The sequence below is a fragment of the Globicephala melas genome, chromosome 8 (genome assembly GCF_963455315.2).
Source record: "Globicephala melas chromosome 8, mGloMel1.2, whole genome shotgun sequence".
NCBI lineage: Eukaryota > Metazoa > Chordata > Mammalia > Artiodactyla > Delphinidae > Globicephala > Globicephala melas.
This window is the reverse complement of record NC_083321.1, coordinates 5,400,916-5,425,882: the sequence shown is the minus strand read 5'-3', so window position 1 is coordinate 5,425,882 and position 24,967 is coordinate 5,400,916. Positions and strand designations below refer to the sequence as shown.

The 24,967-nt window shown below is 59.3% G+C and overlaps 3 protein-coding genes across 7 annotated transcripts in view; 1 reads left to right on the top strand and 2 right to left on the bottom strand.

Annotated features, from left to right (window-relative positions):
* The window catches only part of RAD9A (RAD9 checkpoint clamp component A), a 65,742-nt gene that overhangs the window by 23,442 nt on the left and 17,333 nt on the right, over positions 1 to 24,967 (top strand). For 2 of the 5 annotated variants that reach the window (XM_030833375.2, XM_060302863.1), the window contains exon 3: positions 12,475 to 12,672. The exons of the other annotated variants lie outside the window; for them this stretch is intronic. The gene's annotated coding sequence lies outside the window, so the exon portion shown is untranslated. The remainder of the gene's footprint in view (positions 1 to 12,474; positions 12,673 to 24,967) is intronic. 5 annotated transcript variants of the gene reach the window in all.
* POLD4 (DNA polymerase delta 4, accessory subunit) lies at positions 3,611 to 5,398 on the bottom strand. The gene is made up of 4 exons (XM_030833384.3): positions 5,101 to 5,398; positions 4,786 to 4,875; positions 4,460 to 4,571; positions 3,611 to 4,108 (listed from the first exon to the last, which is right to left on the bottom strand). The coding sequence occupies exons 1-4, from the start codon at positions 5,195 to 5,197 to the stop codon at positions 4,084 to 4,086; spliced, it is 324 nt and encodes a 107-aa protein (XP_030689244.1). The 5' UTR covers positions 5,198 to 5,398; the 3' UTR covers positions 3,611 to 4,083.
* On the bottom strand, positions 13,431 to 23,464 carry CLCF1 (cardiotrophin like cytokine factor 1). The gene is made up of 3 exons (XM_030833383.3): positions 23,266 to 23,464; positions 16,714 to 16,880; positions 13,431 to 14,869 (listed from the first exon to the last, which is right to left on the bottom strand). The coding sequence occupies exons 1-3, from the start codon at positions 23,279 to 23,281 to the stop codon at positions 14,375 to 14,377; spliced, it is 678 nt and encodes a 225-aa protein (XP_030689243.2). The 5' UTR covers positions 23,282 to 23,464; the 3' UTR covers positions 13,431 to 14,374.

The window sequence follows — 24,967 nt, the reverse complement described above, 5'->3', positions numbered from 1 at the left end:
AGTCCCTCAGTCTAGAATGTTTTTCTCTGTCTGCTGACTCTTACTCACCCTTCAAGGGCCGCTGACCTATTTCCTCCCAACACACGCTTGTTTGGTGCTTTCTGCAGTGCAGCTCAGCCTCGGCTGGGTGGTAGTGGGCGTGTCGCGGTATATGAAACCAGCCATAGGCCACACAGGACCACATCTTCCTGGGGTTCATTTTACTTGGTAAGTAAGTTCAGCCATTTTTACGTTACAGCAACTACCCCACACACATCATGGAGCAGAATGCAAAATTGGCCAAAGAGAAAACACACAACTACTAAGAATGTTCAGAGTGGCCCTGGTGGCGAGTGTGCATTCATTCTGCAGTGGAAAGTTCTGAGAAGCAGGGGCCTGGTGGGTTGAGAGGCCAGGCGTGATGAGGTAAGGCGGGGCCATGCCGACGTGGCAGTCCTGTGCTCAGGGCCCTTGCAGTGAGGGTCCCTTTAACACTCTCTCCTTCCTGAGAACTCCATGTCTATACCTTCCTACTTGCCCCAAGGTAGCACTTGTAGTACATTTTTTTTTTTTTTTGTGGTACGCGGGCCTCTCACCGCTGCAGCCTCTCCCGTTGCGGAGCACAGGCTCCGGACAGGCAGGCTCAGTGGCCATGGCTCACGGGCCCAGCCACTCCACGGCATGTGGGATCTTCCTGGACCGGGGCATGAACCTGTGTCCCCTGCATCGGCAGGCGGACTCTCAACCACTGTGCCACCAGGGAAGCCCCTGTAGTACATTGTTTTTCAGCTTTCCACATGGGTGGGTCTTATCTCTTCGATGCCACCCTAAGCACCTGGAGTGCAGGTGCGGGTGGGAATGCAGGTGTGGGGTAACACAGTGGGAAGACAGACCCAGGTGGGAATTGAGCCCCGGTGCTCATGGATGAAGCAGGGCACTTTCCCTCTCAGCCTCGGTTTCCTTATCTGTGAGAGTGGATAATACTCACCTAATGAGATTGTTCTGAGCAGTCAACTAGACAGCGTGAAGTGCAGCAGATGGCGTGGGTTGGCGCTCACTAAACATCAGATCCCTCCCAGCGCACCAGGCTGTCAGCAAGCATCTGATTCTTGAATGTTCCCACCCCAAACCGTGTCCTCCTACCTGCATCTACTCGCATATCCTCTGCCTCCCTTCCTGTCACAGTGGATGCTCCGATCTAAGTCCACACTCTTCCCTGTGTCCTAGTCCTGGCCCTTCTCAACTTCACAAAGACTCCCTGTCGGGTCACTCTCCTCACCGGGTCATTATGCTGTACTGTCACTCTAGCTAAAGCAAAAGACGAGACAGAACAACAAATCAAAACGGTTCCTTGATCCCACACCCTCTCCAGTGGCCACTCGTTTCTCTGCTCCCTTTACAGTAAAAGGTCTCTGAAAGGATCAGCATGCTCCCCGTTTCCACTTCCCCTGCCCTTCCCCCTGAGCCCACTCCAGGCCCGGTCCCATCCCCATCACCCCGTGGGAGCTGCTTGTCTCCTGCGACCGCCACGTTGCCGAGTCCAGTGTGCTCTTCTTCTCAGGCTTCATTTTACCAGCCTCTCAGAAGCATCTGAGACTTTGACCCTCTGCCCAGGCTTCCCAGGCCCTACCCTCTCCTGACTTCTCTCCAGTCTGGCCCCTCCTCGGTCTCCTTGCTCAGGCCTCCCTTGCCTCTAAGCATAGAAGCCTCAGCGCTGTCCTTGGACCACTTCTCACCTCTAACTATACTCACTCAGGTAATCTCATCCCCACACACGGCTTTAAATGCCACCTAAAAGATGCCCCAATTTATACCTCAAACCCAGAGCTCTCCCTAGAATTCCAGACTTGCATGTCCACTGCCTACTCCCCAGCTTGGATGTGTCACAGACCTCAAATCTGAACTCTTAATTCCCTGCCCCACCCTCCCCTTCCCGCAATCTTTCCCATCTTAGTAATGGGAACTCTGTTCTTCCAGTTGCTCAAGCCAAAACCTTTGGAGTTATCCTTGGCTCCTCTCTCTCTTAAACCCCACAGCCAACTGATCAGCAAGTCCTGTCAGTTAGTTCCCCTTCAAAATACAGAAAGAAAACAAGCTGGCCGCTTCTTACCACCTCCATCTCCCACGCGGGGCTAAATCACCATCACCTCTCACGAGGCCAACTCCAGCAGCCTCCTGAGTGGTTTCATTGCCTCTTCTTCCCCCAAACCCACAGTCTGGTTTCTACCAACAGCCAGAGTAATGCTTTCAAGACGTAAGATTGATTGTCATTTGTTGGCTTAAGACCCACCCCACCAGTGTCTTCCTCTCTCACTCAGGATAAAATCCAGGTTCCTCGTCCCGGTCCACAAGGCCCTGTGGGACCAACCTGCTACCTCTCTGGCCTCATTTGCCCCCCACTTCCTCGCTCCCTCTGCCCGGTCCCTGGCCTCCGTGCTGCCCCTGGACCAGTCTGGAAACACGCCTGCCTTGGGGAGGGTGTGCTTGTTGTCCCTTCGGCCTGCCCGATGCCACCCTGTTGGAGAGCCTCCCCCGACCAACCTCTTCAGCACCCTTGGCATTCTCTGACCTCTCACCCTAATTCTGCTCAGCACTGACCACCGCCTGACATCATATTTACGTGTGTGTTGTTGTCCATCTCCTCACCACTAACAGCCCAGAGGAGCTCTAGAGCCCAGCACACAGCAGGTGCTCAGCAGCCGGGCAGGGGCCACGGCGGAGACGGGAAGAGCCCAGTGCACACGGCCCCAGTCTCTGCGCCACCACATACCTGCTGCTGGCGCTTCTGGGCAACTTTGGACAACCGTCTAGGCTTCAGTTTCCCTCTCTGTAAAACCTACCATGAAGGACTTTTAGGAAATTTAGGGATAATACATTTAAAGTACTTGAGGCATGGTCAGTACTCAGTAAAATGGGGACTAAAAAGGCCACTTGATTGCCCTCTAGGCCTGTTCCCAAGGAGTTAATAGTTCTGTCTCTGCCTGCCCCAGGATGGAGGGCTGATGCATCAGATGAAGTAACACCATTAAAAGGAGTACTGATTCCGTTCTCCACGTCGTATGTCCCAGGGTCCCCTAAGCGCTGTTTCTGAATACGGCCAGTTCTCCTCCATCCCCAGGACCTTCCAGTTCCCTAACAAAGCTCCTCAGATGATGGCCATCTTTGAGCAGGTCCTGCAGGTTGAAACGCTCCCCCAACCCTGCTTTGGATCCAGGTGGCCCCCATGTGGGAAAGTACAGGTGCTTGCTGGGTATGTGTATGTCTGTCTGGACCTTATGAGTCATGGGCCCCATGGATCCTGCTCTGACAAAGAACCCATTTTTGTGAGGTGGGCAGCCCTGGGCAGGCTAGGTGGTGGCTCCAGTGGGGTTTTCCTGGCTGGTAAGGGAAGGTGGCTAGAATAGTGTGCGCCACCAGGAGGCGCCAGAGGTTGCTCAGCGCTTGTGAAGACTGACGGTTGGTTTTTTTTTTTTTAAGGTGTCTCTCTTTCCTTCCTCTCAGGTCTAGGGTTAGGCAGTGGAAGAGGCACATGCACCTTGCAGGAAAGCATGGTGCTAGTTCTCTCCTACCTATCAACCTTCTGGGTGCTGCCCGTCCAAGCAGGGCCACATTACGAGACTGGAGGTCAGGCTCCCAGGCTCAGAGTTCTTTATTGATAAGCACTAGTGAACCCCTCGCCCCGTAAGCCCAGCCAGTTCTGCCCTCAGATTCCCAGCCTGAGGTGCGGAGTACATCTTTGCCTCTTCGGTCTTCTGCCTTCTGCCGGAGTCTGGTTCTTCCCAAAGCTGTGCCTAATTTGCCACATCATCCCAAGGACCACAGTGTTCAGGTCAGGCACGTGGCAGCTTCAGAAGGGTCATGGCCAGGTCCTCGTCCTCAGAAACCACTCTCCACGTAGGAGGTGCTTGGCTTCGGCTGTGTCGGATCTCAGAGGGGGCACTGGGAGCCTGCTGGTCGGACCTCCACATTCAGCCTCTTCCCTTCACTGTGAACCTCTTTCCTGCCAAATGTTCTCCACAGCAGAGGTGAGCCGAGGGGCAGCAACTGGTTCTAGCTTGTGTCTGGAGGCCCTCAAGTAGTGGGCGGGAGGTCTAAGGTGGTGCTTCAGAGGGGATAGAGATGCCAGAGGCTGTGCGAGGGGGTGTGGCGTGGAGGGAAAAACCCGCATCAGTTAAGTCTCTTGATCGGCTCTCACCAGCCCCAGCTCTTGGCCACGGCCTCTGGTCCTTGGCCAACCTCTCAGTATTAAATAGTCCCTTGGGCCCTAGTGTACCCTTCCTCCACCATTAGCTCAGAGATAAGTATTAAGGCAAGCTTCTGCCCCCTGAGCGCAGCACCTTGTAGCACCTTCCTGCCTGCTCAGCGAGGACCCCCAAGGCTGCACCTATTTCTTCCTCCGGTCAGGACGGCCCCCATCCAGGGCCAGGCGGTGCCTGGAGAAGTCCCTGGCTCCCCTGAGAGCCCCCCACCGGCCTCTGACCTGCACTGGAAGCGCGGATCACCGGGGTGGGTCTGCAGCACCTGCCACACTTCTTGGGGAGGCTCTAAGCCCATCTGCTCTGCGCGATGCCAGCGTTGCAGCCGTGTGATCCCTGCGGGGGTGGAAAGAAGACAGTGGGGCCTCGTGGGGGGCAGGGAAGCGTCCAGGCTAGAGAGTGTGGGTGGAGGGGTGTGTCAGGACCTCCACACCCCTGGTTTCCAGACACAGTGCTGAGAGGGTCAGGCAGGGGCTGGGGCTGCTTGGGTGCCGAGTGGGTGGCAGGACTGGCTCCGGGATGTGCTCTCGGGGCCTGAGGGGGCTCTCACCTGTGCAGGGCCCATACTGCCAGGCCAGGTCAAACTGCCTCAGCAGCTCCATCTCCGCTTCATCCACGCTCAGGGGCTGGGGCTCTTCCCCTGCAATGACATGCTGCTCCTCAGGCCTGCCCTGCCGGGCTGGTCCCCTGCCCCTTGCCTCACAGCTGACCCACTGTTCCCCAGCCCTCACCGCCCCTTTGCCTCTGCTGTCCACTGCCAGGTCTGGTGTAGGAAGCAGAGGACATACTTCACTTCCCCTTCCATTGCCCACGTTCTCTCGTGTCCCTCACATCCACTCCTCCCGCCCTCCCACACCTCAGAGACCTAGCTCTGGTGCCAGCTCCCCCTTGCTGTGCCCAGCGGAGCCCTCCCTCCTCTTCACTACAGGGTAGGAGTCAGTGATGAGCCGTTTCCGGCCCATGGCGGCCACCCAGGCAGGCGGAGAAGGAGGCGACTGCCGGGAAGGAGAGACAGGCCAGCGGGCACGAGAGAGACAGCTGCAGAGAGAGAGAGAGTGAGAGAGGGATGGGGCCAGAGAGCAAGCCTGGGGCCAGCGATGGGCAGACGGATGACCCAGACAAACAGAAAGGAAGTCCGAGGGTTCCAAGGAATGACGCCTCTCCCCCACCCCCACAGGCATGCAAACAGCAAAGACCTAAGCCAATGGGAGGCCGCCTCTGTGGGGCAGGGCTTATCCCCAGCCAATGACAGGTGGTGCAGGCAGAGGGGGCGGGGCATCTGATGCAGCTGCGTTCTGGGGGAGAAGGGGTGAGGCTGGGGTGGGGGACCTGTCATGATATCGCCAGACTGCACCACCTCCTCCTGCCCCCCCCCCCACTGGTCTACAGCGGGTCTCTGGGGACTTGCAGAGTGTTATCCTCAGCCTCTCACTTCCCGTTTTCCCTTCCTAGGCAAATGTTCTTTTCAGCCTCACTAATCCCCGTGGCCGGTGTGTAACTCCCCAGAGCCCAGCCGGAGACTTCCAGTCCCGCCCCTTGGCCCACCGAGTGTTGTGTGGGCAGGTCTGGAGGTCCGGAGAGAGTTTGGGCTCATCCCGACCCCTTCCCGGCTCCCACGGCACCCCCACCGGCCCTAGGAGACCTCCCCGGAGAAGCCCATGGGTTCTGAAAGCTACGCCCAGAGACACTGCCCACTCTGAGTCCAGACGAGTGCTCGCCTCCTCGGCTCTCCTGGGGTCCTACAGCCTGCCCCCACCCGTCCTCTAGTCAGGAAGATTCCACACCGCGCAGGAGGCCAGAGTGCGTTTGGATCCCCAGTCCTTCGTCAGTAAAATCCACCCCAATGTGAGAGTATGAGCAGAAAATACCAACAGTAAACCTGACACATATATGGCACGCACAGCCGAGTACTGTGCTAAGCACTTTCCCACATACTTACTCTACTGAGATAGAAATGGTTCTTGAAAGTAGGAAGTACTGGGGACTTCCCTGGCAGTCCAGTGGTTAGGACTCGGAGCTTCCACTGAAGGGGGCGAGGGTTTGATCCCTGGTTCCGGGAATTAAGATCCCGCAAGCCATGCGGTACAAGATAAAATGAGGAAGTAGGAAGTACTGATAGTCACAGGCAATGGTGGGGCCCCAGAAAACCATTGTCCCTCCGTGCTCCCCAGGAGCTCACAGGCTAAAGGGCAAGCACACGGACACACACATTGTCAGTGCCAGGATAAAATTCCTAACAAACAGGAAAAGGGGGAAGAGAGGGTCAGAGTGGGTTGGACCTTGAGGCTGGCTTAGCACTGGAAGACCTCCTGGAAGAGGTGGGCTGCTGTAAACAGCGTCTCTCAATTCTCCACCCATGACCTTTGTCCATTGGGCTCCTGTCATCGCTGACTCACCCCTATACCCGCCTCCTCCTCACCAGCTTCCTGGCGGCAGGCGAAAGCGCCGGCCATCGGGAGTCTGGGAATCAGTGTAAGGCCCAGCCCAGCCCCATCGCCCTCCAGAGATCCCATCCAGTTCTTCCTTCCCGGGGTGCAAGGGCCTGCTCAGAGGCTTCTGCCTTCCCCCTGTCACTCTGCCTTAGGAGGATTGTGGGCACATGGGAGGAGAAGGCTCTGGAGAGTAGACCACCAAAGAGGAGGAGCTGGAACGAGCCGGCCATGTCTTCAGGGGCCTCCTCCCGCCTGGCTCTCCCCATCCCTTCCTGAAGGAGGGCGGAGTGGAGGAGGGAGAGCTCATGGGTGCACTGCACGGGGCTGGAGGGCCCTTCCCTGCTTTACTGTTTGGGCTGGGCCTGGTCTAATCCCCCTTCTGCCTCCTGGACTATGTGGGGCCCACGCTGAGGCAGACAGGGGCCCTGCTGCCTTGGGGAGGGAAGCAGGGAGGCCCTCTCCACCAGGCCTGGGAAGGGCTTCCGTGTGGGGTCCAGTCGGGCACAGAGCGCTCCAGGGAGGGATGGTGCCCAGGCTCTGTGGGACTGACCACCCCTCCTCAGAGGGCGTGTCTGGAGGTGTGTGGCACCCACCTCCTGCGCCCACAAAGCCCTGAGGGAGTAGGGAGCCATGGGTGGGGCAGACCCCTCCTCATTCCTGGTCCCTCCCACCTCTGAAAGCTGATAGCCGTGGGGCCCTGCCACCGCCCAGGGAGCGTGAAATGGGGTATGCTGCTGGGCGGCCACAGCGGCTCCCACTGCCGCCTGAGCTAGTCCCTCTCCTCTCTGGCACCCTGGCTTGCTCTCTGGGCACTGTCTGGGCCATCCCTGCCAGCTGCCCACAGCCCTGCCTGGCCCAGGCCCCGCTAGCCTCTCCCACTCAGCCTGGAAGATGTGTCCCTTGGCCTTCAGCTTGTCCCAGTCCAGGTCATCCGCTCAAGTGCAGGCACCCTAGGACTGGCTTTCCGGCCTGGAGTTGAGGGAACTCCCCACAGGCAGCGTTGCCCCCCTCACCTAGTCGGGCAGCAGTGGGATCAAGCCCCAAGGCTCGAAGGAGTAGGCACCCAGGGGTTTGGGAGCCATCGCTGTCCAGTTGGTATCCTTCCCCGACGAGGCATCTGAAGTCCTAAGTTGTGCTGGCACAACGAGGCCAGACCTTGGCCTGCCCACCCTCAGGTCTTTTCCCTCTTTACTCCCCCAACCCTGTCTGCCACTTTTAACCTTCCTTCCTGGAACCCCTATCCCTATTCAGGCAATCTCCTGGCCTATCCCCAAAACTGCTGTCCTGGGTCCTGTCACACACAGTTCAGGCTTCAGGCTGGAAGCCCAGGCCAGAGGTCTGACCTGGGGGTTAAGTTCTCTTTCTTTCAGGAAATTTTCCGAGACCCAGGCGTAGGTTCCTTGTCAGCCCCGATCCCCAGAGGCTGGTGATGAGACTGGCAGGAGTGACCTTTGCACCTTGGCCTGGGAACACTCAAGGCCCTTGCCTCACAGCCAAGGCCAGAGTCTTGGGGGAACGCAAGAGAAAAGGAGAGAAAAGAACTGGAACAGGATCCCAGCACCTTCTTTAGGGCTGAGGCCCACCACTGACTGCTCCAAGGGGAAGGGGGATTAGACCTGGCTTAGCTCAGACAATGTGGCAGGATGGGGGGGCCTCAGCACTGCGCACGTGCCCTAAGAGTCCCTTCCCTTCCCCCAGTCACTATGGGGCCTGTGGGGAGAGCCAGCTAGAGCTAGGAAGGTGGGGGCAGGTGGAGGGAGGGAATCAGCTGCCTGGGGCCCAGCGGGGTGCGGGGCGTAGCCCGCTCTCCTTCCCTCTCCCTGCATCCCCCTTCCTCAGGCCCTCAGGCCCTGCCACCCACCCTGAGCTGGAGATTCTGGGCGCCAGACTCCCACCCTTGGCCCCGTTCTCCACCCTGTGGGGCAAATTCTTTCAGGCAGCTCCTCCTGGTCCCTCCTGACCCTCCCAGACACCCTCCTTCCTCCTGCTCCAGGCTCTCTGGCCCCGTGGGCTTAAGGGGCGGAAGGCAAAAGTTCCCCTAGGTCTGGGTGTTTTGCTGCTGGACGTCTCTTCTGCTCTGTCCCAAACACCCCACCCAAACCTCCTCCCATCACCTCCCCTTTCACCTTGGCCTTCCTGGCTCTAGGGCAATCCTAGGGAGGTTTGAAAAGGGGCCCTTCCGGCCATTCCTCACCTTGGCCACCAGGTGTCAGACTTTGTCCAGCTGGGAGGAAGTTCCTACTTAAGTTTCCACCCCATCAGCCTAGCCTTGGCGATCAGGACAAACTGGAGAGGGGCCTAGAGGTGACCTCTGAACTAGGAAGGCTGAGGGATGCTGAAGCTTGGGGAAAGGGCCAGAGCTCTGGTTCTAAAGCTCACAGTTACTCCCTCAATGCCCCTACCCCCAGCCTACTGACAACGGCTTTGTCCACTGCTGGGAAATTGGGGAACCAGGCTGAGTCAGGGAGCTCAAGAATTGAAGGAACAAAGGCAGGGACAGTTGTGGCTCCAGAGAATAAGGGGGAGCTAAGGGGGAGCCACCCATCAGAGCGCTCAGCCAGGCCTGGATCACTAGCCCTTGCCCTGTAGGTTAAGGGGAACGAGGGCCACCCTTGGCCCTTCCCCACTTGGGATGGCTATGGCAAGTGGGGAATGTGTGTGTGTGTGTGTGTGTGTGTGTGTGTGTGTGTGTGTGGTGCGTGCTTCAATGAGTCTCCCCACATACCAAGGGGGACCTAAGTCCTGGATATGGGTCAGTCTTTGCAAAAGCAGGAAGCTGGCAAGGCATGACTACCCCCTTGCCGCCCCCCAGCAGAGCCTCTACTCTATCCACTCCCCCACCCCAGAAGTTGCCTCGCCCAAGTGACAGTTCTCCATCTTGTAAGCATCCTCTCAAACACAGGCACCCAAGATGAGGATGTTCCCAGGCACCCAAGATGAGGATGAGATTTCTCCTCCACAGCACGCTATCTGGAGGTGACAGGGAGGAGGGCCTTCTCTCCTTCTCTCCCACTCTCCCTAACCTTCCTGGGAGCAGAAGGCGTTCGTTCTAGAGATAATGCCCTTCCCCCTGTGACTCTGCAGGGCCCTAGGTGTCCCAGGTTCTTAAATTGACCTCTGTGTACGTGGGCGCCTGACTATGAGACCGTACTTGAGAGGTGGAACCTAAGATAACCAATGAAAACCCATCACCTCTCCTGAAGCAGCTGTGGATGGAGAACAAATGACAAACCCATTCACAGAAAACCTGATGAGCTGTCATGCATGCGGAGCTACCCGCCTGGTGGTCCACAGCACCCAAACCCAAAGGAAGGACTCACACCCCTGACCTCATCAGTAGGGAGCTGTGGGGGGAGAGTTCAAGAACTCAGACTCTGAAATGCCCTTTCTGGCCAGGCTCCCCTCTGCGTCCACCCCCTGCCCCCCACCCCTGCCACTGGTTCCCTCTACTCCCCACCCTGTAGGCATATGCAGCGCTGGGCTGGCAGCCACTCAGAGTGCAATCTCTAGCCCTGTAGAGTCTCTCGCCCTTTGATTCACTGCCATCCCTGCTTGCCTGTCCTCAGCCTTGGGCAATAGCCTCTCTTCACTCTGTCCCCACCTCTGGCTTGATAGGAAATGTCAGGGAATGTCACAGTCATGCCGATGAGTCCATGACGGAGATGTGTTTGCTGATATCACTGGTGCCACATGGCTACCCAGCAACCCTTTTGATTCTCTTCTGTTTGTCCCTGATTCCATTCCCCAAACCTCCCAATCCTTCTCCAGCCACCACCCCTCACACAGCAGCACCATGTTCTGATCTCTTCCATTTAAAAACAACAACAGGGGGCTTCCCTGGTGGCACAGTGGTTGAGAGTCCGTCTGCCGATGCGGGGGACACGGGTTCGTGCCCCGGTCTGGGAAGATCACACATGCCGTGGAGCGGCTGGGCCCGTGAGCCGTGGCCGCAGAGCCTGCGCGTCCGGAGCCTGTGCTCTGCAACGGGGGAGGCCGCAACAGTGAGAGGCCCGCGTACCACAAAAAAACAAATAAACAAACAAACAAAAATTAAAAAAAATAACAGGGGACTTCCCTGGTGGCGCAGTGGTTAAGAATCCGCCTGCCAACGCGGGGGACACGGGTTCGAGCCCTGGTCTGGGAAGATTCCACATGCCGTGGAGCAACTAAGCCCATGCACCACAACTACTGAGCCCGCGTGCCACAACTGCTGAAGCCCGCATGCCTAGTGCCCATACTCCGCAACAAGAGAAGCCACCACAATGAGAATCCCGTGCACTGCAACGAAGAATAGCCCCCGCTCGCTACAACTAGAAAAAGCCCGCGTGCAGCAACAAAGTCCCAACGCAGCCATAAATAAATAAATAAATTTATAAAAAACAGCAACAGCAAAACCCAACCAAACAAACAACCTTCCGTGATCCTGCTGCTCCCTCTAGATGTTGACTTTGCCACCAAACTCCGGAGGGAATAGATTTACCCTTCCGACTTTCTTCTCACCATCTCCATCTTTAATCTCACAATTCGGTGTCTCTCAACTGCTCTTGCCAAGGTGGCCTGTGACTCCCTGATTACCAGAGAGGTGGTAATCAGGGAGGAGACCCACCCCCACCCCCACCCGTCTCCCCTCCGCTCTCCTGGGACATCTGACACTGCGGATCAGCTGCCTCCTTGAGACTCTCTTCTCTTGGCTTTTCACGCACTATTGTCTTGACACTCTTTAAATCTGTTTAAATCAAAGTATCGAGTACATTATCCTGTGCCCAGCATTGTGCTAAAATGCTGCAGGGATGCCCTCACGATGCTAGATGCTACCTGCTTAAAAGGGAGGCAGACACAACAGCCCTTGTCCTGCCCATCCTCCAAGAACGGCATCAGGTCCCACGCGGAAGCACTTACTGTGTCCTAGGCACTGGGAGTACAGCATGGACTTCAGACTCCACTTCCTGCCCTGTGGGGCCCACGGCCCAGCAGACCAGCAGGGCCCTCGCCTAACTGGATGCGATCACTCCCTCCTTCTTGACTTAAATAGTATTTTGCCTGCGTCTTTCTGCACTTAATCAAATTCTGCTTTGGATTCTAGTATTTGGCAGGGGGTGAAGATGGGGGGATGGGGGGGCTGGTCCCTCTTCCCAGATTTTGTTCAACACACTAATTGAACACCTTCTTTGGACTTGAGCTTGAGCCTGAGCTGGGTGCTGGACAGAGAGAAGGGGAAGACTCAGAATCTGCCCCCAGGAAGCTCACAGTACGTAGCGTGGGACGTACCTTCCTTCTCCCTGTATCCCATTTAGCCCCTTGCTAGGTGCCTCACAGCACAGCCTCTGGATGGAGACAGCCCAGAGGCCCTCTCCTTTCTATCTAGTTAGGCTGGTGGTGGGGCCTGCAGCTGCCCCTGGCCACACCTGGGCAGCCATCTCTGCCTGGACTCCTTTGGGTGGATGTGTTCCCCCCAACTTGGGTCAGGTGACTCAGGGACTTTCGGCAGAGCCTGGCTCACCCCGCCCACAAGCAGGTACTGTCGCTCCTGCACCTACACTCCCAGCTCCCCCTCTTCTGGTGGCTCTGCACTTGTCACTATCTCCCAGTGCACATCATGTGAGCGTGCTTTTGTTTCTTATCGGCTCAGGTAAGCTCGCTCTCTTCCCAGAGAGACTGCAGGCTCTGTAAGGGCAGGAGCCAAGTCAAGCCTTGGACTTCTTTAGGCTCTCCAACACCAGTTAGCACGGTGATGGGCAAGTAATTAGGTCTTTAAAATATTTGTCAACTGATTGACATCACCATCATTTGTTGCTTCCTTTGCTTAGGGCACTGTCTCCAGGAGGCCCTGGTAAAGTATCCCCGTATTACCTGGGAGCAGTTAGCCCATCGATCTACCCAGTGGCTCTTCACTAGAGCGTCCCGACACGCCAGACATCAGTCATCTGTGATTACTGACCGCCGCTGCCTCAGCCAAGCATCTTCCCTTCGTTGTTTCTCTTTTCCTTTCCAACGTTCTTATAAAGGTATTGATTATTCCCATTTTACAGATGGGGAAACTGGAGAATAGAGAGCTTTAAATCATTTGTTCAAGGTCACTCAGCTGGTAGGTTACGGACCTGGGATTTGATCTCAGGTCATCCCTCAAACAGCATCTGTCCCGTTTGCTCGTGGTCCAATATGAGTTTCTCTCTCTCCCCCTAATCGGCTGTTTTATGTTGGAGAGAAAAGTGTAGAGTCACAGCGGAGACTTGATACTTGGCCCCAGTCTGTCACCCTCCCTGGGAGATGAAGGTATTGAGAACGTGAGGGTCACTGCTGAGGGACTCCGGCAGCCGGCCACAGGTGGGCGTCCTGGGGAAGCTGAGGGCTAGGTGCGCGGGGCTCGGAGAGAGCACCGGAGGGCAGAAGGACAGCTGTGCAGGGGGACAGACCCATAAGACCACTAAAGTAAGCCAGAGTGAGGTAGACGAGCAAAGGCTGGGAGAAGGAAGGTAAGCGACAGACAGATATTTGGGAGGACTAGAGGAGGGGTAGGTGGAGGGGCAGCAGTGGAGTCTGCTGTGTTCATGTCTTCCCAGTGGACACAGGGGAGAGAGCCTCTTCCCCAGCTCTTGGCATCTCCTGAGCTAACCCTTGGGCTTCTGGCCCTCCACCAGCAGGTGTAGGGCCGGGGCGGGGGGGTGGGGGGGGCGGGGGTGGTGGGGAGGAGGCGGGAAGGCCCGGAGAACAATGAGGAGAGCCAGGGGGCGGGGCAAGGCCAAGCAAAGAGATGAAGTTCTGGGGCAAGCATTTTATTTGTTAATACAAGAATAGAAATTCTGCAATAAATATCATCTAATAAATAACATCTCCAAATAAATAAATATTAATACAACAAACTTAGAGTCATGAGTGGGTGGGGCTGGGGGGCAGGGCCTGGGGGAGCTGCCCCCCGCACCCCGAAATGCTACTGCAATGTAAACTTACAGGAAGTTCTGTGGCTGTGGCTATGGCTGCCCTCCCCAGCCTGGGCAACCCACAGATACCCTGGGAAAGGGGGCGGATTGGAGGCACCCTGGGGCTGGCAAGAAAATTCAAGGCAATGTCCTTTTGGTTGCCACCCTGTGCCACCGACTGCCTTGGGGACTCCTGGGTCCAGTCTGTCCCTGCCCCTCTGCTTTCAGTATTACCTCCAATGCAGATCCCACCTCTTCCATTTTTGATCCCATCTCTTCCTGTTTGGACTTGCCACTGTGTTTGTTTCCTGAATGGGATGTATTGAGTTATTTGGGGGTAGGGGAGCAACACCCATCTAAGGAGAGCAGGGCAGCCAAAGGGCTTTACCCCAGAAAGGCACATGCAATGGTGGCCCCCTCCTTGCCCTACAGGCACGCTTCCTGGCAGTGCCACTTGAGGGGCTGGGTGGGCACTGGCAAGTGGTTGGCAGGGAGCAGGAAGCTGTGAGAGCCTTGCACCAACTTGAACCATTGTGGGTTCCCTTGAGCATCACGTCCTGTGGAAATGGGATGGGGCCTATTGCACCTCTTCCCCAGACCCGTAGGCCTTAGGGAAGCGGGGAGGGGATGGGCCTTATTGCATCCCACCCTCCTCCCAGTCCAGGGAGGGCTAGAGGCTCATGGCTTCTGTCTCCTGGCTCAACAAGTGTTGGTGTGCGCCTCTCTCCCTCCCAGAGCGGGAGCAGGGCTTGCAGGCGGAGGGGAAAGAGACAGTGGTAAAGGTCAGGGATCAGAAGCCATGGGCCTCCAGGGGCAGGGTGACCGCGGCTGCCGGAGGCTGCGTCTTCTTCTTGAGCCGGTTGAAGTCCTTGGCCGAGCGCCACAGCCAGGTCTGCAGTTCCTTCAGCAGCCAGAAGTCATCCATCTTCTGGAGGAAGTCACTGTGGGCAGGGCCAGGCGTCCAGGTGGGCTCAGTCCCGGGCAGAGGCTGGGGCAGCGGGTAGCCCAGAGCTGCCATGACACCCGCGATGCTGCCCAGCAGGCCCTGGAGGCTGGTGCAGAAGTGGGCCAGGCTGCGGCGCAGCTCAGCCGTGGCGGCCTGGCGGTTGAGGCCACGCAGGTAGCACAGGAGGTGGCTGTAGGCCTCGTAGTTCTGGGTCAGCCGCAGTCTGTCGTTGAGGCTTCGCCACACCTCCAGGTTGACAGTGGCCCTGGGCAGAGTCTCCGCCCCGAGCCGAGGTGGGTTGAAGTCAGGCTCGTTGAAAGGGGGGCCCAGGTAGTTCAGCTGTGAAAAGGAGAGGGCGATGGGGAGGGAGAGGGGCGGAGAAGCCAGCTCGCCTGCCTGCCGGGAGATACCTGCCCCCAAAGCTGCTATTTCCTGTGTCCCCTGACACGGGCCCCACCTCCACGCTAGGCCTCTCTGTTCTCGGGCCTCCCCTAAGTTTCTCTGGGGAAGTCATTTGCATGGAGGTGACAGTTGAAGCAATGGGGGTGATGAGCTCTCCTATGGAGAAGTGCAGAAAGAGAATAACACGCAGGAGAAACTCAGGAAGGACGCGCTGATTGGCTGAGAGTACCAGCCTTGGGAGAGCGCCCACTGTGGGGGTTGGGAGAGAGAGGAAGAGGAGCCATGAGGACCCAGGAGGCCAGGCTGCAGAGGTGAAGGTGGACCAGGAGAGTCAGAGCCAAGGAGAGGAGTTCAAGAAGGCAGCAACGCTCAGCAGTGGGGCTGCAAAACAGAGCGAGGAGAATGAACCTTAGAAATGCCATTGGGTTTGGCAAGAAGGAGGTGCCTGACGACCTTGGAGAGAACCGTTCCAGTGGCCTCGAAGCCAGATTGCAGGGGGTTAAGGAGTGAGTGGGTGGAGAGGAAGTGGAGGCAGAGGCTGCAGACCACTCCTTCAAGAGATTTGGCAGCCCGGGGAGAAAAAGGGTCGGGAGCTAGGGGGGTAGCAGTCAAGCAAAGGTTTTCTGGACGGGAAACCAGAGAGGGAAGAGCGGGTGGAAAGGCAGAGGGGCCCGTGAGCATCCAAGCTGCCCTGGGTGGAAAGGCAGAGGGGCTCATGACCATCCGAGCTGCCTTTGCCCCTTGGCACGCATGGTCCACCAGCTGAAGGGCAGGGGACAAGGTACTCACTAAGCCCCCAAAGAAGCGCTCATAGGCGCGAGGCGGCAGAAGGAAGAAAGTGAGGCCATCTCAAAAGTTGGGCAGGAGGAAGGGTATCGAGGACAGTCTGGGGAAGAGGAGAGAGCCTTGCCAAGCCTCCGGGGAGAGGCCTGGGGCCCCGGGAAAGGGCGAGGGAGATGGTTCAGCTGGGAGAGAAAGGGAGAAGCGAGGGGCGAGGCCTGGGATAGGCAAGGGCCCGGGGGAGGTTCCCACGCTGACAAGCACAGAGACAAACTCATTTCCTCGGTGTATCCTGGGGCCGGAGCCAGCTCCCCCGCCACCCTCCTCCCCTTTCTTTCCCTGGCTCCAAAGTAGGGTCTGGGATGTGGAAGAGGAACACGGGAAGAGGGGCCAGTTCCCCACGGTCCTCGGAACCCTGACCCTCCTGCCTTCCCTCCTGGGCTCTCTGAGCACCTCTGGACCGCCCCCAGATCCTTATGGCACAGGGTCCAACTGCACCCTGAACCCCCTGCCACTCCTGGCCTGGGTTCCCTGCAGCCCCCTTCCCCCAAGTCCCCCCTAGGAGGCCCAGCTAGGATGGGAGAGGCAGACAGAAGGGAGGCCCATGGGTCCAGAGCTGCAGGGCCCCAGGTCTGGGGCAGAGACGAGCTGGAACACAGGCACGGGAGGTGGGGCCCCTCCATCCCCACCCAGCCCCACCCGTGCGCGAGAGACACCACAACACGGTGTAAACAGAGGAGACTTCCCCGGCCCCCAGGGGGAGGCGGGCGGCTGGGCCGGCAGCCAGCAGGGCGAGGGGCCAAGGCGGGTGCGAGGCCTGCCCACATGCCTAGTCCTGGGGCCAGGGATGGGGAGGAGGGGCGCCCTCCCTAAGAGGGAAGGGCGGGGACAGGCCCTCCCCATCACCCCATCATTCACCAGGACCCCCACCGGTGGGCCTCTCTTCCCCCACTCCCATTCTTCACCCAACTCCCAGCCCCTGAGCTGCCCTGGATACTCACATAGGTCCCAGCCAAGCTGCGGAGCTGGTGCTCCAGGTAGCGGGTGAGGTCATAGGTTTTCTGGATGGACGGGCCAGGCCCCGGGTCCCCTGTGCGGTTGAGGGCTGGCACTGCAGGGAGGTGCCAGAGCACGGTGCACAGGCACGCGAGCATCCCCCACGAGTCCCCTGTGGACAAGACGGCGAGACGCGTGAGGGTGGCCCGGCCCGGTCAAGGAAGCTAGCTAGCAGCCCCTCAGGTGTCTGTCCCCACCATAGGCTGGGAGGGGGTGAGGGTGGACCACCAGATGGGAGGTGCGGGGAGTGGAAGAGGGGAGTGTTCCTGGCCTGAGAAAGTGTGTGCACGGAGGCATGTATGTGTCTGAGGAAGAGGACTTGGCCTGTGTGTCTACCAGAAGGTACTGGAGAGTATTTGTGCGTCAGCTAAGTCGCTATGTGTGCCGACATGCGTACGTGTGTGTGTGCACGTGCGTGCGTGTGTGTGTGTGTGTGTGTGTGTACATGGGGGACCAGGCCAAGGGACTGCGGATCAGGATCAGTATTCCCAGGTTCCAGGTGTACCTCGGCCTCCTCTCCCACCCTCCGGGTCCCGCTGCAGCTTAGGGGGAGCCAAGGGGTTGGGAAACAGCACGTGTCAGAGCTTCAAACTGAGAGAAGTCAGCCCTGAGAGGGGCGCCCCAGAGGCGGCCAGGAGTGGGAGTTGAGCCAGAGGCAGGACATAGGGTCAAACCACCAGGGTCAGAGGCAAGGTGGAGCTGTGGACCACCAGGGGCGGGCTGAAGGACACGGGGCTGGCTCCGGCAGGCGGTGGTGGGTACATTCTGGGATTTGATTCCCGGGTGTGGAAAGTGTAGGATCGACTTAGACTGAAGGAGATTTAGTGTCACTCTGAGAGGCTGGCTGCAGCGTGGAGATCTGCCCCATTCTCCTCTAGGGTATTGGATGGGGAAAAGTGTGACCTGAATGAGACCCGGTGATCTGCGGTGATCTGCCTGCAGCGAAGAGAGGGGGCAGGGGGAGGGGAGAGAGAGAGAGAGAGAGAGAGAATATGATGTATCTGCCGAGTAGGGCTTGTCTGATGATGGTGCTGGAGGGTTTGGGCCCCGCAGGATACCAGAGGCCAGGGGGTCAATGCTGTGAGGACAGACTAGGCAGTTGGGAAACATGACTTTCCCAGCTTTTAGGTGAGGTCCAAGGTCAAGAGCACTAGGCCAGGAGTCAGTGGGCATTGGGACTGGCAGTGGCAATGAGGGTTAGGGTAGAGTAAGGCTATAATTGGCATTGAGCTAGGTTAGGTTTACGGACTGGGTTCCTTTCAAAGCTTCAGGTTAGTTTATTGGGATTTGGCTGACTGAGTGTGGTTGAGGTTTGAGTCCAGCTGGGGGATGTGGTTAGGTCTGGGCAGGCAGAGGGTTGGCTGGGGCTAAGGTTTGTGAATTTGTTGATTTAGCTGTCAGATGGGGTGATGCATGGCCTGTCAGCAAGAGTAGGGCTAGTTTGGGCTTTGAGCTTGGGTAGGTGTGAGATCACGAGTGGTTTCTTTCTTCTAGTTTACATTATAGGGCTTCCCTGGTGGCGCAGTGGTTGAGAGTCCGTCTGCCGATGCAGGGGACACGGGTTCGTGCCCCGGTCCGGGAAGATCCCACATGCCGTGGAGCGGCTGGGCCCGTGAGCCATGGCCGCTGAGCCTGCGCGTCTGGAGCCTGTTGCTCCGCAACGGGAGAGGCCACAACAGTGAGAGGCCCGCGTACCGCAAAACAAAAACCAAACAACAAAAAAACCCCGTATAGTTTACATTATATACTGTCAAATTTTCTACAATGACATACGTTGCTTTGATAGAAATAAGTTGGATGGGGGTTTAACAATTTGATTGTACTTAAGATAAGTGTGGAGTTAAGAAAGTATTAAGACTAGGTAGGTTCAGACTTAGTCATAACACTGGGTCGGGGCTTTAGAGAGGGTTACAAACGAGGAGGGGTTTAGGAGTCACACTCTATGGAATGTCTCTGAGAGTGCAGGGCTCAGGTGGGAACTTTGGCAATGGCGCAGCTGCTCAGTCCTGACTCTCAGATGCTTTCCTGGCTGGCTTCACTGACAGAATGCAGTAGCAGGGCTGCCACTAGTCTCAGGAACCCTGCCCTCTCGGGTGGAGGGCTCTTGGTTCTAGGCTGTGTGTGTGTGTGTGTGTGTGTGTGTGTGAGTGAGTGTGCGCCCCATCCATGTGTGTTTTAGGACAGAAAGCAGGATCAGGCTCATAACTGCTCCCTGGGGAGACAGGCTCCCCTTCTCCTCTTCCCCATCTGCAGCCTGTGGCTTCCCTCCCAAACGGTCCCTTCCTCATTCTTCCTTTCCACCCCTAGCTCTTGCTGACTCTCTGAGTTCCTTCCTATTCTCCGTTCTTCACATCCCAACACAATTCCAGGCCCTTCTCCTCTGCTGCCTTCAGCCTGGCTATCTGGCTGAGTCACCTCCAGGATCCTTTGGGTACAATGTGGGGTTAGTTTCAGAGGCTGGAGACCTGCTGAGGTGGGCAGCAGTCCTTGCAGCCTTGAGGTAGCTTTCAGGATTGAGCCTGGTCTCTTCTCGCAGTTAGTGGCAAGGCCGAGGGTCCCAGCTGAAGCAGCAGTTGAGCACTAGGCTCGCCTCTTTACCCCACACCCTGCTCCGGGCAGCCTTGCTAGCCAGAGTTCTGGGACTGGGCTCTGCCTGGCCCACGGTGGTGCGGGGGGGTAGGGGGGGTCAGGAACCCAGCTCTGGGCCTTGTTTGCCCCCTCCCCTTTTGGGCCCTGCGGGACATCCCTGGGGAGGATTGGCTCCCTATACAGGGACAGCAGGGGGAGAAGCCTTTGCAAAAACAAGAACGAAGTCATCTGGGCAGAAAAACGGCTCGTGAAATTAACCAGACAAGGCCGGTGTTTCCAGGAATATTTCAGTTCTGAGGTAACTGTGTCACTGAAGGCTGGGGGGGGGGCGGGGGGGGGAAGCTGAAGGAGCTTCGGGATTGACCCATGGAGAGAACCAGAAAGAGGGAAGGAGCCTCAGAAATCCAGAGGGAGAAGAGGCCAGGAGAGGAGTAAGGTGACAGGGCTCTACACTCCATTAGGACAGCCTCCACTCTGGGCAAGATGTCCCATATCTTAGGCAGCAGAACTGAAAGCCTTCCGGGGCAGGGAACACCTGTGGTTTAGCCGTGAGCACTGGAACTCAGCACAGCTCGCCACTTGCCTGTGTTCCTAGGAGGGCAAGCCCAGTGGGCATCCTGAAGCCCTCTCCAGGCTCGTGGTGTGCAGGTGGACCGGCCACCGGGGGCTGATTCCTGGGCCCCCTCCCGGAGTCCTGGCCCCCCGCCCAGCCCCCGCCCCAGCTCTGCCTCTGGCTGCTGCCCACTGATTGTTTACATCCCGTCTTCCCCTGTGTTTATAAATCCAGCTGAGCACGTGAGGAGCTAATGAGAGCAGCTCACGTTTCCTGCTGCGGCCCCCCCACCCCCCATCCTGGCCCCCGCCCGGGCCAGCCCCTAATTCCATCCAGATCCCTGGGCCCTGGGAACCGAGGCCCCCCCTCATGAACACACACACACACACACACACACACACACACACACACACACACACACACACACACACACACACACACACACACACACACACACACACACACACACACTCTCTCTCTCTCTCTCTCTCTCTCTCTCTCTCTCTCTCTCCCTCTCTCTCTCTCTCTCTCTCTCTCTCTCTCTCTCAGCCCATGCAAGCGCATGGCCACCCTGACACGGCTACACAGGCAGGCATACCCCTATACGCATGTTTAGGCAGCTGCCCCCTCAGCCTGTCTCCCCCAGTCTGACCTCACGCAGTGAAGGTAGGGTGCTCAGCAGTGCAAATACGCCAGGGTAGTCAGGGTGGGTAGGACAGGTCAGCCAGGAGACCGTGCACCTGGGATTGGTGGCTAAGAGCCATCAGCCTAACAGGTAGGAGCCGGGGAGGCATCGCAGAGCTCCAGAGGTGCTGGGCTGAATGTGGGAGCCAGAGGAAAGGCCAGACCAGGACTGGCATCCTGGTGACCTTGGAGGGGTCTGTTGAGGTGCACTGAGGGGACGAGTGGTTTAGGGGGTGGTGGGTCCACTGTGGTGTGAGATCCAGGAAATGGCCCTGGGGGTCACCTCCCAGCCCCCCTTCTCAGGGAAGGGCCCAAAGAAACAGCCCATCTTTCCTTGTCCTCTAGGCTGGCTGCCCTCCCCTCTGTTCCTTCTCTCCCTTCCATCCTCTCCTTGGTTCCCTATCCCCCAGGCAACTGAGAATCGGCTTAGTGAGTGGGTACACACGGGCCCAGAAGTGAGGAGACCTCACTTTGTCACCAGCTCATCCGGTGACTGGGCTTGTGTGAAGGGGTTACACTGTGCATGTGAAATTCCAGACCACGTGATGCTCCACCTCTGCTGTGCTCATCAGCAGCCCCCTCCCTGCCCTTCTCGTCCAGCCTAAATGACAGAAGAAACTGAGGCCCAGGGAAAGAAACAGATGGGCGGGCCAGCCTTCCAGCCTTGTGGAGTCCATTCCCACCCAGGAGTTGGGCTTTTGTTGGAGCCAGAGGGTCCGGATGGTGCTGCAAGAGGACCCTGGGTGGAGCCGGGGAGCTGGGCAGCCAGCAGAAGGCAGGCACAGGGGCAACATGAAGGAAAGAGTCCGGCAATTGTGTAGGTGTGCTTGAAAAGGTGTTGTTATCCAGCGGGTATGGGAGGGGCTCAGAGGGAGCGTGCAGGAGCCAGGGTGTGAATAGGCAGGTGGGATTGTGGGGAGGAATGTGAAGTGTCACTAATGGAGTAGCTGGTGCAGAGGGGTGGTGTGCAGAAGTGTGAACGGGCCCAGCGCAGGGCTCTGGCAGGGGGAGAGGGAGCCATTACATCAGTTGGGAGGAGAGACTTCTGGGGCGGCTGGGTGACAGTTGCTGCCACCTCTGCCTGATGCCCGTTTCCTCCCCTGGTTGAGTGCCTGGCTCCAGGGCAGCGAGGGTGTCTGAGCCAGTGGGGGGAATGGGTCTGATCTGTCAGGGGGATGTATCCCTGTGTCCTACGGCGGGGGCGGGGGGAACAGTTGTGTGCTCCTGGAGCCGGGAGGGGGTCCGTGGGGACAGTGAAAGCTCAGAGGTGTCAGCCTGTATGGGTCAGGGTCAGAGAGCGCCTGACAGAGGAGTGGGTCCAGTGCCTGCACCCACAGCCTCTCTCCGAGGCTCGGACCGCTCCTGCCGAGCCAAGCCTCCAGCCCCCTCCCCTCCTGGCAGCCCCCTCCTACCCCAGCGGGGAGGGCCAGGCCGGGCGCAGGAGGAAACAGGGACGCGTCCTCTGGGATTGGGAGTCTGGGGAGGGCTTCTGGAGCGCAGTGTGGAGTTGCTGGGAAGGAAGATAGGGAGAGCAGGGATGAGGGCACTCTGGCGAGGCCCGGGGACTTGGGGTTTCCCTCGAGGGGCTCGGCCCGAGAACTCGGCCGGCCCTCACCCTCGGCGGTGACCTCTCGCTCCCGGCCCCCTCCCCGAAGCGGCGGCGCCTTCCCCCTGTGTGGCCCCCGCGCCCCCGGCCCCGCCCCCGGCCCGCTCCCGCCCGGTCTCTCCCTTCCCGGCGGCGGGGGCGGGGGCGGGGTCCGGGGCGCCGGGCTCCGGGCTCGGCCGGGCCGCTGCCCTTTCCCGCGCGTCAATTCCCTGCCCTGCCCGCCCGCCCGCCCTCCCGCGGGCTGCCGGGGCCGAGCGGCCGCTGCCTCAGCTCCCCGGCCGGTGACAGACTTTCCTGCCCGGTCCGGCCGGGCTGCGCCCGCCCCCCGCACTAATCACTCCCAGGCCACGGCGGGCCGGCCCGGGGGGCTCGCTGCCGCCTCCCGCCCCGCCGCCCGGCCCCTACCTGCCGCCGGCTCCCCCGCTGCGGGCAGCATGGTGGGCTCCGGCCGCGCGGCGCGCAGCGAGGAAGCCGCGACTCCCGCGGCCCGGCCCGGACCAGCCAGGCTCCGCTCTGCCCTCCGCCCTCCTCTCTACTCTCGCCCGCCCTCCTTCCCGCCCTCCCCTCCCGGCGGGCCGGGGAGGGAGAGCGGCGCGGCCCGAGGTGTCGGCCTCTCCTCTCCTCGCCTCCCGCCGGCCCGGCCTCGGGCTCCCCGTGCCTCCCTCCCTCCCTCCCTCTTCCTCTCCCGGCCCCCTTCTCCCCGCGCGCCGCGTCTCCCTCCCGCAGCCCCGCTCCCGCCTCGGACGCGCTCTCCCCGACTTTTGCGCGGGGCTCTCTCCTCCGGGATCCCGCGACCCCGCCTCGCCGGGCTCCAGGTGGCCGCCTCCCAGGTCTGCGGGCCGCCGGGGCTCCCCGCCGAGCGGACTCAAGGAATGCCGCGTCCCCGCCCGGCCCCTCTCGAAGGCGCCCGGCCGTGCCTCCCCTGGCCCGAGCCCCGCGGACGGGGGCAGCGCCCGGCTCCCCGGCCGGGCCCCGGCTCGGGACTCCCAGGGGGAAGGACTGGAACCGGATCTCGCGGCTCCCGGGCGGGGGCGGGGGCCGGGGCCTCGGACGCCTGGCTCCTACCTGCTCGGAGGTCCATGGGGCTGGGGGCCGGGCGGGCCGGGCGCGGCTCCTCTCCCGGAGGCTGGCGGAGTGGGAGGGCGAGCCGCGGCTCCGGCGAAGCTTTAATAATCCCATCCGCCAGGCCCACTCGCAGGTTTTTTTCGCTCGGTTTCGGATTTTTTTTTTTTTTCGGTGTGGGACATTCTGCAAACTTTTTTTTTCTGACGTGTAAAGCTGTAACCACAAATTGTAGCGGCCCTCCCCGGGGTGGGGGGAGGAGGGGGGAGGAGGGAAGGGAGGGCTTCTGGGGCTCCTCTCCCTCCCACAACACCGAGGGGGGGTGAGGTGAGGCGAGGCTGCGGCGGTACCACCCTGGGCCTCCCTGGGGGAGGGGGCGGGAGGGCATCAGTGCTTCTGCAAACTCCCAAGAGCCAGGGGAGTGAGCCGGCCTCTCCTTTTCTTCTCCCTCGGTGTCGGCCCGGGGCGCCTGCCCCCTGCCCGGCGGGGTCCCAGCTCTCACCCTACCTCTGCCTCCAAGTCTCTAACCTTCCCTCCCCTCCCCCTCCCCCTCCCCCTGAGTAAATGCAATGACACATCCTCCCAAATGCCAGCGAGCTGGCTTCGAAGCAAGTGATGGTGTTTTTCCTGCTGCCCTTTGTCTGGGCTGACCGCCCCCCTTGCCTATTGTCCCGCCGCCTGTCCCATTTCCAAAAGCTGAGGCTAAGCGAGGCTCCGGGGCTGGGGCAGGTGACTAACCGGCTCACAATGCCCCGTGGGGGGCAAGAAGAGGGCAACACAGGCCCACTGCCCAGCGTGGAGGAGAGAAGAGGGCACTTGGCTGAGGGTTTTTCCCTCAAGTTCACAGGGTTCTTCATTCTTCTTCCCAGCCGCCAGGAGAGTGCTCATGGGTGGGGGATTTGTAATTCATTAATCAGCACGAGGCACCGGACCAGTTTCAACACCAGAGGCTTCAGGGGTGACTCAGCGGGACCGCTCGAATTCAAGGCGATGGACAGACCAAGAGTCCCCACTTGTGAAATGCTTCCCCAAGAAGCCATTTGGCCATCTCCTGCCTTTGGGGTTTGGGTTGTAGGTTTTTTCCGGTGCTGGGGTGGGGGTGGTCTTGAGTGTGGAGTGCTCTCCCTGCGTCCTTCCCTCAGGCCTGGGTTGGGACTTGCCGGGGCGGGATTCCTAGGGGACCCGTAGCCCAGACCCTCCCTGGAGGGTCTCCCTTCCTCCCTGTACAGAGGGCTGCCAAAGAGCGTGCAAAGGAAACAGCTCTCATCTGGAGGCCTGCAGACATCCCCACTCTGTGACTTTTCTTGGGGGACGGTCACTTGGTCTCCAAGGCTTGAGTGCTCTAGAACCGGACCGCCAATTAAATCACTTGGTAATACGTTGCTTTTGTTGTTGTTTATTTGCTGTTTCAAGGAGGGAGAGGTGGTGGGCCAGACCTGAGAGGTGATTCCTCTCTGGAATAGCATCGGAGCCTGTGCTCACCACTCCTGCCCTGGGTCCCCCCTCCCCCCCCGACCGGAGAAGGAAGGACACCCTGCCCGCCCTGCCATAGCCCCTGCAGCCTGTGGGTCAGAGCAGGCAGCGTGGGCATGACCAGCGCTGGGTTCCCAGGGCAGCTCTTCCCTTTTCTGCACTTCGAGAACTGGGATGGGGGGGTGGGGGGGTGGGGAAGAAGTTTGTTTTCAATTACCTCACTGGAGTGGGA

Bases quoted from the DNA above. Each gene is read 5' to 3' on its own strand.
- CLCF1 (XM_030833383.3), bottom strand. The intron at 14,870-16,713 runs GTGAGTATCCAG...TCCTTTTCACAG, and splicing joins GCAGCTTGGCTGGGACCTAT to CTGAACTACCTGGGCCCCCC.
- POLD4 (XM_030833384.3), bottom strand. From the start codon at position 5,197: ATGGGCCGGAAACGGCTCATCACTGACTCCTACCCTGTAGTGAAGAGG. The intron at 4,876-5,100 runs GTCTCTGAGGTG...ATGTCATTGCAG, and splicing joins GGAGCTGGCACCAGAGCTAG to GGGAAGAGCCCCAGCCCCTG. The intron at 4,109-4,459 runs GTCAGAGGCCGG...CCCCTCGCACAG, and splicing joins GATCCGCGCTTCCAGTGCAG to CCTCTGGCATCTCTATCCCC.